The sequence below is a fragment of the Arachis hypogaea genome, chromosome 17 (genome assembly GCF_003086295.3).
Source record: "Arachis hypogaea cultivar Tifrunner chromosome 17, arahy.Tifrunner.gnm2.J5K5, whole genome shotgun sequence".
In the NCBI taxonomy this organism is placed as follows: Eukaryota; Viridiplantae; Streptophyta; class Magnoliopsida; order Fabales; family Fabaceae; genus Arachis; species Arachis hypogaea.
This window is the reverse complement of record NC_092052.1, coordinates 9521810-9534589: the sequence shown is the minus strand read 5'-3', so window position 1 is coordinate 9534589 and position 12780 is coordinate 9521810. Positions and strand designations below refer to the sequence as shown.

Below are 12780 nucleotides of genomic sequence, written 5' to 3'. Positions count from 1 at the left end.
GTATGCTACATATCTCTGCATGTAAGAAATCTCTATATCTGAAATATTTAGTTTTGAGCATTTGTGAAAGTGTAGATTACTTGCCCAATAAAGCCAAATTTTGCGCCCTTAGGTCTTTGATTCCCAGTCCTCCGTCATTTTTCGGTCTCGTCATTGTGCCCCATTTAGCCCATACCATTCTTCGCTTTGTCTTTTTGACCCACCAAAATTGCGAGAGCATGCTATGAATATCAGTCAACAGCGTGTTCGAGAGCTTGAAACAAGAGAGTGTATAAATAGGAATCGCTTCCCCTACCGCTCTCAATAGCGTGTGTTTGCCACCTGAGGTCAATAAACTTTTTTTCCAATCCAGAACCCTCTTCTAAACTTTATTTTTGATAGCTCCGAAAGTTGTTTCCTTTGATTTTTGAACTATGGAGGGCAGCCCCAAATATTTGTCTTGGGATCCGATATGTTCAATATTTAGTGTCTGCACAATAGCTAGTCTTGTGTCCCGAAGTGTGTTGTGACTGAAAAAAATGGCCGACTTGTTCAAGTTGACTTTTTGTCCACTGAAACCCTCATAGATCTCTAACAATTCCAAAATGATTTGGCTTGTATTAGGTGAGCCCTTGCAAAAAAAGATTGAATCATTAGCAAACAAAAGGTGATTAATTGTTTCGCATCTTTGATTAACTTGAACCCCTTGAATTAATTTGTTTTTCTCTGCCTTGTGTAATAAGAAGGATTTTACAAAAAAGAAAGAGATATGGGGTCACTCTGTCGGATGCCCCTATTTGGCCTAAAAAAGTCGAAAGGTTGACCTTCCATAATTTCAGAGTAAGAAACAGTTGTTACCAATTCCTTAGTCCAGTTAATCCATTTAGCGTTAAAGCATAGCTTATTCATGATATACCATAAGAAATGTCATTCAACCCTATCAGAAGCTTTGCTCATATCTAATTTAATAGTCATCTCATAATCTGTCCCACTTCTCATATTTTTCAAATAGTGCATACATTCGTGGGCAATTAGGATATTATCTGAAATGAGTCTACCCTTGAGAAAAGCATTATGATTTGGGATTATGATTTTATTCATAATACCTTGTAATCGGTGAATTATAACTTTAGAAATAATCTTATACATAACTGAGGACGAATTGATCGGTCTTACCTGAATCATGTCACTGGTATCTGACACCTTTGGAATCAAACAAATTGATGTCACTTTTGGAATCAAACAAATTTGAGAATGGTTAAAACTTTTTAGAATTCTGCCACTGTGAAAGAAACTTTATAGTGTCTTAAAAACGTCAGCTTCTACTATATCCCAAAAAAAGTGGAAAAACTTAGCCGTAAATCCATCATAACTAGGAGAACTTTGAGCATGAACACTGAGCGTAGCTCGTTTGAACTCGTCCATAATTACCGGCTTTTGGAGCCTACGGTTCATGGAAGCTATAATCTTAGGCTCCAAATCCTCTAAATTTGGATTCGAATCGATCGAACAAGAAATAAAAATATTATAAAAGTAGTATTTAGCTACCTTTGCAATATCCTCCGGTTTCGATGTAATCTCATTGTCCCTCTCAACTAACCTCCAAATTCTGTTCCTTCGCACCTTTGACTGAAATTTCTGGTGAAAGAATTTGGCATTCTGATCTTTTTTTAGCCATTTGACTTTAGATATTTTCTCGCCAATAGCTCTCTTCTTTCATATATGCCAGCTCCAGCATCTCCAATCTGGTAATCTCCTCTCCCCCATTGATTCCAGCCACCCGCAACTTTTCTAGGTTAGCTTGAAGATCCTCAATTTCTTTCTGAGAGTTTGCTTTGTGAGTTATGTGCCATTGGACTAATCTATGTCTACATTCTTTCAATTTTTGGGCCAAGGAGAACATAGCCGAGCCTAATATTCCATTCGCCACACTCCGCTGGCAATTCTCTTGATATCCTCTTCTCCACACCAACGTTCCTGGTATTTAAACGCCTTTTACTATGCTAGGATTGAGGTTCGGTTTCCATTAAGATAAGAGCATGATCCGAACCTGATTCTGTGAGCCTGTGTACCACTACATTCAGAAACTTCAGCTTCCATCCCATACCAATTTAATAGCGGTCAAGCCTCTGCTTCACCAACTCCTCTCCTTGTCTTCGATTTGTCCACCTGAAAGGCCACCCCATCGTTCCAATATCCACTAATTCGTTGTTGTCAATAAAATTAATGAATGTCGAAATGGTGGTTGCTGATTTTTGGCCTCCACTCTCCTTTTTCGCTTGGCTTGTTGTACCACTTTTCCTTCTGGTTGTTGACTCATTGTTGTAAGCTCCTCAAACGGTAAGGATCGAATTTATTCCGAACAACTCAAATGGACACCAATAAACCCCCACACCTCATTGCTTTCGAACCTCTTAACTTCAGCTGCCACAAAGAATTCTCCATTGTTTATAATTTGAACATTGATGTTGTCCTTCCAAGCTAGCACAAGTCCTCTTGTCACTCTTGACGGGTTAACAATATGCCAATTTTCGTAGCCGCATACCCGAAATTTTGCTTCCACCTGTCGAGATTGGTTCTTTGTTTCACTTATGAACATAATATTGGAAGAGTGAGATTTATATATTTCTTTTAAGGAGTGAATTGTCAGGGTCTTTTCAAACACCAACAATTCTAAACTATAGTTCTCGTGGCATTTTGGATGCCATCTTCACCTTCTTTTCAACTGTATTTTCATCCAGCTTTGGAAACCCTAATAGGCATTGTTATTAGAAACCTTACCAGAGCACTTTGAAGCCGGTCTCTCTTATTAGTATATTCATTCATAAATACATGTATTATTTAACTTATTTTTAATATGTATTTTATAATACTAAAAGCTGATTTTGCTTGTTTATTTTAATATACACCTAATATTACCCAAAATAAAAACTGTCAAAACATTAAAAAAAAAACCCTTAATTTCAGATTATCTAAAACCCAACAAAATTAACCCACTGGATGACATTTTAAACTAAAGAAATCTCCAAGATCGTCTCTAACAAAAATTATTCAACTTTTTTGAAATTAAGTAATAATAAATTCTTCATTGTGTCGCTCTTATTGAACATTTGAGTGTGTAATAAACAAAAACTGAGTATTGCATCATTTGATCAAAGCATTGATTACAAGACTCTCCTATCAATCTTTACATTCTTTACTCCCAATAATTATATTCATCCTTAGAGAGAAACATGGTCAAACTTTCACATTTCCAGACCCATTCAAAAGTGGCATTTTTTTGCACCTATGAGGCTCATGTTTATGCATGCACATAGTTACCTAAATTTACATTTTTGTACCCCTAACTTTGAAACGAAAATACTCCCAACCACCTCGTTAAATTCTAAAACTTTGTGTATTTCCTTCTTTTGTAGTAGCACTTATATGGTGAGCCATTATTACTGTCAGCTTGTGTTACAATAGAGCTCTGTGGATCATTCTGCCACTGTTGATCCTCAAGACTTGGTTTATTCACCTAAGAGTCCAAATAAAATTCAGTGTTAACACTAAAACAAGATAACAAGATGGAAACAAAATGTGAATCACTTATACAATTAAGAAGACAAAGATGAAAGTACCGGTGTGACTTGCTCAATGTCAATGGCACCATTACTGCAATGATCATTGTTTCCAGCACAATTACTGGAAAAATAAACATTCATTTAGATAAAATATTATCATCATTTCTCAAAATAGAACAGCATATTTTAATATACTATACTTATTGGCAAGAATTGTAATAATGAATATTAACATATATCAAATCCACAAGACCCCATCAAAATTTAAGCTTAGTGAGGAACTTCAATTGAATGAATGCAACTGAAATTCCAAATTTCCAATTATATTGAGGGTATAGTGTTATGCCAAATGCAACTTCTGAAGTGAAAATTGTGTATCTTTTCTTTGATCTCCTTCCAACTTGTTCACCACAGAGTATTTGATGGATCTAATGCCATTATAATCTCATTTCATGTTAGGAATTAATAAACAGAGCTGATACATACTTGTGGATTTGTGAATTCTCTCTCTCTCGTTTGTCAGTTTCTTCTGCTTGGTGTAATACTTCAGATATCAGATCACCGTCAAAATTTAACTTGTTTCCAGGCAAAACATGCTGTGTCCTTTGTTGGGACTCTGCAATATGAAACGTTAAAGATGTAGTCACTGGCACATACATTGCTATATAACAAGACACTTGGAAAGTTACAAACCTATTAACAAAACCGATTCTGGAGATGGAATCTTCAGCAGCTTCTGGCACATGATGGTACCCTGAAAATCTAAAAAAGTATTGTCCAAGAATTGCGACCTCTCGAACTCTGTCATCTTTACAAAGCCAAAAGAACCAGTCCATGTGTCTACAACACTAGGAACAGCAGGCAAAACCAGCCTCTCCACTCCCAACTGCATGAGCCTCTAATAAAAGAAAATTCAAGTTAGAAAGAAGGATTCAATGGAACTTCAAATAAAGTGTAAACTATTATAAACAATAGATATGAAAATATATATTTTTTTTTTTTGATATTACGACAATACGTGATTAAATATCTGTAAAATAACTCAACTCATTTTTGCACTATTCTCCTCTCCAGAATCATTTTATGAAATTTAATAACAAATATATAAAGACTTAGAAAATTCAATACCAAAAAAAAAAGAAAATTTGTGTCATCCCTTTGTCCTAGGTTTAGACAGATCTAGAAAATACACTATCCTTTATATCAATCTCCATATCCAAAGACACTCTAGTTTCTCTTTGTTTTTTTTCCCTAAAAACCATTGTTGTAAAAACCGGATTGGCCGGTTCAATAAAAAAACTGGTGAACCGAATCTTATACCGGTCCGGTATTTGGACCGTATAAGGAATTGAATCGGTATAAACCGGTCAAATCCGGTCTGAATTGGTGCAAACCAGTCAAACTCAGTAAAACCGGTCCAACCGAACCGCTTAGGAGTGAAAATATTTTCAATATTTCCAAAATGCTTGAGGTAGGGTTCGAACCCTTGCCCTCAAGGAAACAAAAAAACTCCACAACCACTAGACCACTATACTTCTTATTAAAATTTATGCAAATTATATTACATATAGATATTTTTCATCAAATAATTTATTTTTATTTAATTTATTTTAATTTTAATTATAAACTCACTCATTCTTAAATTAATTATATTTTTATTTAACAATAATTATAAATTCACTTATTTTTTATAATTATGTAATATCTATTAATATTATTTTTTAATAAATACTTGTAGTATATAATAGTATAATAGATATAAACTAGTTAATAAATTATTAAAATGACCAAAATAATAGTTTTTAATATAAAAACAAAATAAAAATATTTATGATAGTATAAAAATAATAAAATATTGATTGTTCATATTCCATATTGTTTTAAAATAACTTGATATTTTTAAAATATTAGTAAAAATATGTATTTTAAACTTTTGACTATTTTTTATTTAGGACCGAATCAACCAGTTCAACCAATAATCCAGTGACCTGACCGATTCGATTACCAATTCGGTTCTGACAACTATGCTAAAAACAATTGCAGCCATATAGATCTAACTCAGTGCCAAAGCATTCTTGTATGGCCTCAATTCAGTTATGCCAATCTTGTAAGGGCCCATATCATGTTTTCACAATTCTTGGTCTACTTTTTAATTCAATTATCCCTAGCCCAATTTTATTATCCAAAAATTTATATCTTGATTCCGCAGGGTGCTCTGCTGCATTAAAAGATTAATAATGAAGCATGATTATTCTTAACTAATGGGTTATCAATTCACAGTTTACTTTAGGTGTAAACTACAAATATTGTTTTCAAGTTTATTTATTTGTTAATTATCGTAATATTCTTTCCTATTTTCTAAAGAAATGCTATTTTGACTCATTGGTGAAGTTGGCTAAATCATAACTCTGCCGGAAAATCTTGTCATTTTTTACTATTTTTTAGCAACAGAAAGCCAAGGGAATAAGAGAGAAAGACAGAATAATTTTATCACTCAATTGGATTGTCTACACCTAGGTAGAAGTCAAAATAGCATTACTGAATTTTCTACTACTGTAATTCTCTATTATTCATTTTACAGATTCGCATCTTGGATTAGGGATGTACAAATAGGATTCCGATGCATCCAACCCAGATCAAATCTCTATCAGATCGAATTTTACGAATAATATTCGATTCACTAGGCTCTTGGATCTTTATCCAGTCCGATCTGCAAGTATATAGGATCGAATATCCTATGGATGAGACAAAACTTATTCCTTTTCCCTTTTTTATATTGGTTATCTTATCTCTACTATTTAAGAATAATTTTTGAATACTGTTTTTGAAGTAAAACATATCCAAAAGGGAAAAAAATTCATGAAAAAATTAAAAAACATTTTTTTTTTTAATTTTGAAAAGACTTGTATCTGCATATCCAATCTGATCCGGTTCAAAAATGGTCAGATCATATATCAGATGTAGAACTAAAAAATGTGTATATTTGATCCGATCTAATATGATTTTTAGAGCAAATCAATTGAAATTTTGATCACATCAGATCCAATATGAAATGTGTACACCCCTTACTATTGACTCTTTTCAGCTTCCCTCATTATTTGGAAAATGAAAATTTTGGATACCAAATGAAACTTCAAGGAACCCCCTTCCATTAATTTTATAGAGAGAAGCTCCATCTTTATTGCTCATGTAGCATTATAGTTCTTCTTTACCGAAGAAGCACAAGAAATTGGACAAGGAGGTGCATAATGTTGGGGACTTATTAGAAAGTTAGTGGATGATTAGTGGCTATGGAAGATTATGAAAGACGATGGCGAGCAAGCTTATGGTTTAGGGTTTATACCATAGTGAACTGGCCAAGTCTCTAAGGTGGTTTGATCCTAAGCATTTGAATTTTGGAATTATTTCAACAGTTGAATGCATGCAATTTGGTTTATCCATCTTCTCCGTGCACTAAGGCAATCCAAGGGGTGGTTCAACTTCGACTGGCCAGTTCACTCCAATTTTGACCACAGTTGTCTAAGTTAATAACATTTCTGGTCCAACTAAAGAACCAAACTGATGACCTCATAACCATAAGAAAATCTGTACCCCCATCCAACAGAGTTGCTGAGTTAACTTTTTAGCCTCACTGTCTCTAGTTTCTAAGTTGCCTTGTGCCAATAGTATTTTATGGAGTTGATGTTAATTTGTGTAGAGAGATCAATTTTGATGAGCTTAAAGCTTGATATACTTTAACTAAAGGTGTTATAAAGAAAAAGAAAACGAATATAGAAATATGATCATATCTTTCATGAGTCATTATTCTCTCTTTTCTGTTTCCTTTTTACCTAAAACCCACAATCTTAGAAGGGCCAGTGTGAAATTGTTTGTTTGGATCTGTATCACAGACGCAAATTATAACTAATGATTTACATGGTATTCAAAGTAAAATCTTCAATGTTTTTAAACAAATTCATCAGGAAAGTTTATAAACCAGAAAGCTAAATGGATAAAAATGAGCATGGTATATCATCGGGAGTAATATTTTTAGATTGGAATGAATCATAAAGTAATATTTAAGAAGTTATTCAAGTCTTGAGCAGTTATTTCCAGTTTAAATGACAATCAATCATAGGACAATATATTGTACAGTGTTTTCTAACAAACAATAAAGGCTTTGCAATGAATGGAGGAGAGGAGAAAAAAGAAAGGGGGGGGGGAAGGGAAATGTAGGTGCCTTGTGGCTTACCTTTTCAAGCTCATTCATCAAAATGCGGCACATTCCATGTCGACGATACTGTAATCTGGTACCAATAAGAGGCAATTCTGCTACCTTCTTTCCATAAACCCTAAAAGAATTAAATAACAAACCAGATGACCAAAACATGAGACAGGAAAGGTACTTGTAGTTCAAGATTTCAAATAGCAGTCATCAACCAAGCAAAGACTAGTAGTTGCGCAATACAGATCCCATACTCACCTAACAGTTGCTGCACTTATCAGTTCTTCATTTCTCTCCAGAAGTACGGTATAGAAACCATAGAAATTCAATCGATTAAGTGTTGACCTATAAAGTGTACATGTTTACATATCAGGTATTGGCACAGAACTATAACAATGTAGCACAATTCAGTGGCAGATATCTAGTAATCAACAAAATAAATATTATTCAAGTGAATGATACAAAAACGAACACAGGCATAAACTGAAGGATAAGAATAACTAACCATTGACTGAATAAAACATCTTCCATGAGATCTCTGGTAGACGAAGGTTCCTTTAGGGGCTCAAAACATTCATGCATCACTCTGAGTGCAACATTGAGTTTGCTGTAACTTTCTGGCAATAAGTAACCTTTAGTAGTACATGGATCACTACTCTCGGAGTTTATATATTTCACCAATGTCCAAGTTAGATTGTTAGTGCCCACTGAAACTGGCTCTCCTAGTAGCTTATGGAGACCAAAATATATCTACAAAAAGTAGAGACAAGTATGTAAGGCAAAAGGCCTTTCCAGCACCACGCATTTGATCATACAAATCTGAAATGCTTCTCTGGCACCATAACATTTGACACCACCAAAGTAAGCATCATTAACTTGCTACTAGTAAATGATCATGATGCAGGCATTATGAGAAATAAAGTTGAAGCAACTAAGTTTACCTAGATTAAGAAGTATTAACCATAAAATCTAACATAGAAGTTAGAGAAGTTTACTAGAATAATTTACGCAGCATATCGATGACAAAATGCAATTTTTGTTTGAATAGAAAGAAGTAAAACAATGCTTCCAGTTAACATAATAGCATAGCATTAAAAAAAATAAACAAATGACCTTGATTAGTATACCTTTTCACAGTCCCTTCCGCAGAACCAGTTTCTCGAGTTAGTTGCATATTTAGTTCTGAGGCACTTAAAGTGATCTGCATAAGGTTGGCATTGATGATAACAAAGCATTGCATCATTCATTTGCATAAGAAGGAAATATCAATGCATGACTATATGGGCAAAAATGGAAATTAAACATAAAAATTGGCTTACATTTATGTTCACACTGAATGCAAACAAGGAAATCTCCCTCCTTTTCTTCTATCTTACTTTTGCCACAAATTGCACATCGACATGATGGGCAAAACCAGTCACCATCAGGAACTTTCTGTACAGGAAAAAAAATGAAGGCAGCAAGAGGAAACAATTCAGTTCCAACAGCAATTGTTGAATGAAAGTGGTGAATTGAATTAAGATATCAATAACAAGATGCAACCAAATATGATGAGATTGAGGAAGAATGTTATTAGTTACCTCCACACCTAGACATGTCACATGAAATGAAGATGGACATTGATCGCATAAAATTAGATTCCCACCATAGTGGCAAACAGAACAAATATTGTCATTCTCGCCTGTAGGAAAATATTTTGGTGGTTTTGCCATAGCTTCCCTTGTCATATGATCTTCCACCGTTTTTATCAGGCAATCTAATAGTGATCTACCATCTTCTAAAATAATACTTGCAGCCGGTCTGCGTGTACTACAGCCACTAGCATGACTTTCAAAGCCAGCAAGACTATATACTTTCAAACAACAATTACACTTGATTCCATCTCTGGTTATTCTCCCTTCAGCTGAACAGAGCCCGCCTTTTGGCTTGTAAGAAACCTTAGACCTTGGCAACAGAATGTTGTTGTCTATCAACCAAGAGAGTATATTCTGAGGTTTCTGGTGTGACAAAGAAGGGGTAGACACCTTTTGCACCCTTTTATTTGATCGCAGCACGCGTCGAGGTAATCCATTTCTTTGGTGCTTAGATAAGCTGGGCTTTGTATTGTTCAAGAGTTTCCGCTTCCGACTATGGTTTGATCCACTTGAAGTTATGACTTCTGTGGGAGGTACCATGCATTCCTCTCGAAGCCATTGGGACGCTTTCTGCAATAAATTGGCACTCCAAACCTGGTCAACATTATCCTGTGCATTCAAAGGTTGCATTCCGAGCTTGGTCCATTTAGCAACATTTTGTTTAATACAATAATGGCAAGCTGCATGGAGTGTTGTGAGATTTCTTCCCTTGTCTGGAGGGATATACACAAACCCTTGTCTTTTATTTCTTGGGTTTGCATAGTGATAGCTCCATCCTTCAGCCAATAGATGCCTCTTTGCTTTGGACCTACCCACTTTCATGTCAGGCCCTCGCATTGCAGATCTATTCAAGCTATATTCTAAAACAGCTTGAGGACAAAACTCAGGTTCATCTGCAACTTCATCCACAGGAGACGACACAACTGGTGGCAAAATATTTAGATCATGACTGTTTTCTGATTGATCAATACAAATAGGTGCAAGATGATTGTCAGCTGTAAGTTGCATCATACTCTGATCATTTTGGGACGGCAAAGGGTTCATGTCCGAGTTCTGTGCCACATACTTACAAACCCGACTGAGAGAGTAGTAAACACCCTGTTTATCAGGCGACCTATATCTGTACCTATAGCAAGTGTTGCTTGCTTTATACTTTGTCCACTCAATTTCCCATCCAAGATACGCAAGATGTTTTCGTGCTTTTTCCGGGCAAGCTCTTTTAGCTGCCTGTGCATATTCTTCAATGGCATCAGGACATTACTCAACGTCAGACAATCTGAGAGGTTCCCAATGTTGAGTTGAGCTGCGAAGCTTTCTATGTTTTCTTCCATTAAATATTACTTCAGTAGCACCATCGCAGGATATTTCTTTGTGAAACTGAGTTGAGACCTCTTGAACAGGAGTAACTGGTTCTTTCTGCACTGAAACTTCTTTCTGAGGGACAGTTTATAGTTCATACATTAAAAGTTAACACACAACACCAAAATTCGAAAAAACCAATAAAAATAAAAACTTTAAAAAAGATCACGTTCTTAATCAAAAAAAAAAAAAAAAAAAGAAAGAATTAGGAAACCGAGTTCACCTCGACGCTTTCATTTACGTCAAGCTTTCGTTTGGAAGAAATTTTAAGCTTTATGATCAAAGGACGATTCTCCAATGCCATTGAAAGAGAACGAGAGAGAGAATGATCACACACTGGCTTTTCAGTTTCAATGGTTTAGCTGTTACAGCCGCAAAAGCATCAAATCCGAATCTGAGATCTTGAGAGAAAAACTGGTATTATCCGAATCTGATCATGATAGAAGATAATGATTCTAATAAAATTAATGTATGTACCAACTATCTACTAATAAAATTATTGCACATGAATGAGAATTATAGGAAAAGGATGCGGACCAATTCAAACTAAGTGATAAAGATAGAATAGCAAGCAGTATTAGAATACTAGATTCAGTCATTTCAATGTAAAGGTCCACTTTATTAAAAGAGCAAAAAGGCAGGAGAACACACCTTTGCAAGAAGAGTGCCAAGAAAGTGGAAAAATCGCCCTCATAAAAATTACTTCTAATCACGTCAAATATAAACCTATAGTATGATAAGATGACCTTGTCTGCTTTTAATTTTTAAGAAAACATGGCATAAATTGTTAAGGGAAGATGTCCCTGTACCCTGCTATTTATCCGGCAATATATTAAGATGCATTATGATAAATTATTTTTCATTTTCGTTCATTTTTTTAGATTATTGTTCTCTTTTCAAATATTTTAATAAATAACTTAATGGAAATTATTTCTACATAGATGGTCACATATATGCACCGAATTTAACAGGCAACCATAATCAGTAAAGACATTAAGGATTAAGGATTTTTGATGAACAAAGAATGGCAACAACATTCATTCAGCAAACCAATCCTATTCCCGTTAACTCAATTAAAAATGCATTCAAATATACCACAAAAACCCCAACTCAGAGATTCCCAATACTGATTCCTAATCCACATCAACAAATCCTACTCCCCTCTAACAAATTAACACAGCTAACAAGACCAAGAAAAGCTTGCATGTCAACTAAACGCTCATTAATGGCCTCACTTTCAATAAAGAAATCAGCAATTGAGGGGAGAGGGATCCAGTGGTGTTTACCTGCAGTTGGAGGATTGCTATTAACGGCGAGAGAGGAACGACCGGGGTTTGCGCAGAGAGAACGGGACAGGGACGTCTTCTTCCTTCCGACGATGACGAAGAAAGCCCAAGAATAATGGGTACGGCGACGCCACAGCTCCAAGCTCAGAGGTGAGAAGAAGACCACGGACAATGCAAGCTCTCGAACGTCACCGTGGTTTCGTAGTGGGCAAGAAAATAAGGATTGTGGTAGCAGCTGGCGGTGGGTTCTTTTATTTGAAAATTGAAGGAGTAGGTTTTTATTATCACTAGTGTAGTACCCGTGCCATGCACGGACATAATTTATGCATATAATTATGAATTAATTGAAACAAATTAAAAAATAACTGTTGATGACTACAAACATAGAAAATATTTAAAGAAATGAATAAGAATATATAATAATTATTTAAAATAATGAAAAGTTATGATTAATAATATTATGTATACGTATTGTTGTTAAATGTTTATATATAACAGGAAGTAATTAATTTATGTAGTTAAAACAAAGTTTTAAAATAATGATGAGAAATAAATTTGTTTATGTATATATATATTTTCACGACGTTTTAAACCAATATGTGAATTGAATAATAAAAAAATAATGGTTAATCTGATATAATTTTATTAATAATATAATTCAGTAATAAAGTAAAATAAAATTTTAAGATATATTTTAAAAGATTTCTCTATACACAATATTTATTGTTGTTGAAGTAGATATACATGTGTTATTT

General features: G+C 34.5%; 1 protein-coding gene across 2 annotated transcripts; it reads right to left on the bottom strand.

Moving 5' to 3' along the window:
- Positions 1 to 3098: 3098 nt before the first annotated feature.
- Positions 3099 to 12250, bottom strand: LOC112762747 (increased DNA methylation 1). Of its 2 annotated transcripts, XM_072222305.1 has the most exons (12): positions 12026 to 12250; positions 10963 to 11140; positions 9327 to 10814; positions 9066 to 9180; positions 8874 to 8947; positions 8252 to 8496; positions 8005 to 8091; positions 7774 to 7873; positions 4236 to 4440; positions 4029 to 4158; positions 3600 to 3663; positions 3099 to 3496 (listed from the first exon to the last, which is right to left on the bottom strand). In XM_072222305.1, the coding sequence occupies exons 3-12, from the start codon at positions 10422 to 10424 to the stop codon at positions 3365 to 3367; spliced, it is 2250 nt and encodes a 749-aa protein (XP_072078406.1). In that variant the 5' UTR covers positions 10425 to 10814; positions 10963 to 11140; positions 12026 to 12250; the 3' UTR covers positions 3099 to 3364. The 2 variants fall into 2 exon arrangements, with proteins under 2 accessions (XP_072078406.1, XP_072078407.1); XM_072222306.1 differs by lacking the exons at positions 3099 to 3496; positions 3600 to 3663; positions 4029 to 4158; positions 4236 to 4440 and having other exon boundaries at positions 7531 to 7873; positions 10963 to 11169.
- Between the last annotated feature and the right edge of the window lie 530 nt (positions 12251 to 12780).

Excerpts from the sequence above, each read along its gene's own strand:
- LOC112762747 (XM_072222305.1), bottom strand. The coding sequence starts at position 10,424 with ATGAACCCTTTGCCGTCCCAAAATGATCAGAGTATGATGCAACTTACA. Across the intron at positions 8,497-8,873 it reads GCGGAAGGGACTGTGAAAAG|ATATATTTTGGTCTCCATAA; the intron begins GTATACTAATCA and ends TACTTTTTGTAG. Across the intron at positions 3,664-4,028 it reads GAGAATTCACAAATCCACAA|TAATTGTGCTGGAAACAATG; the intron begins GTATGTATCAGC and ends TTATTTTTCCAG.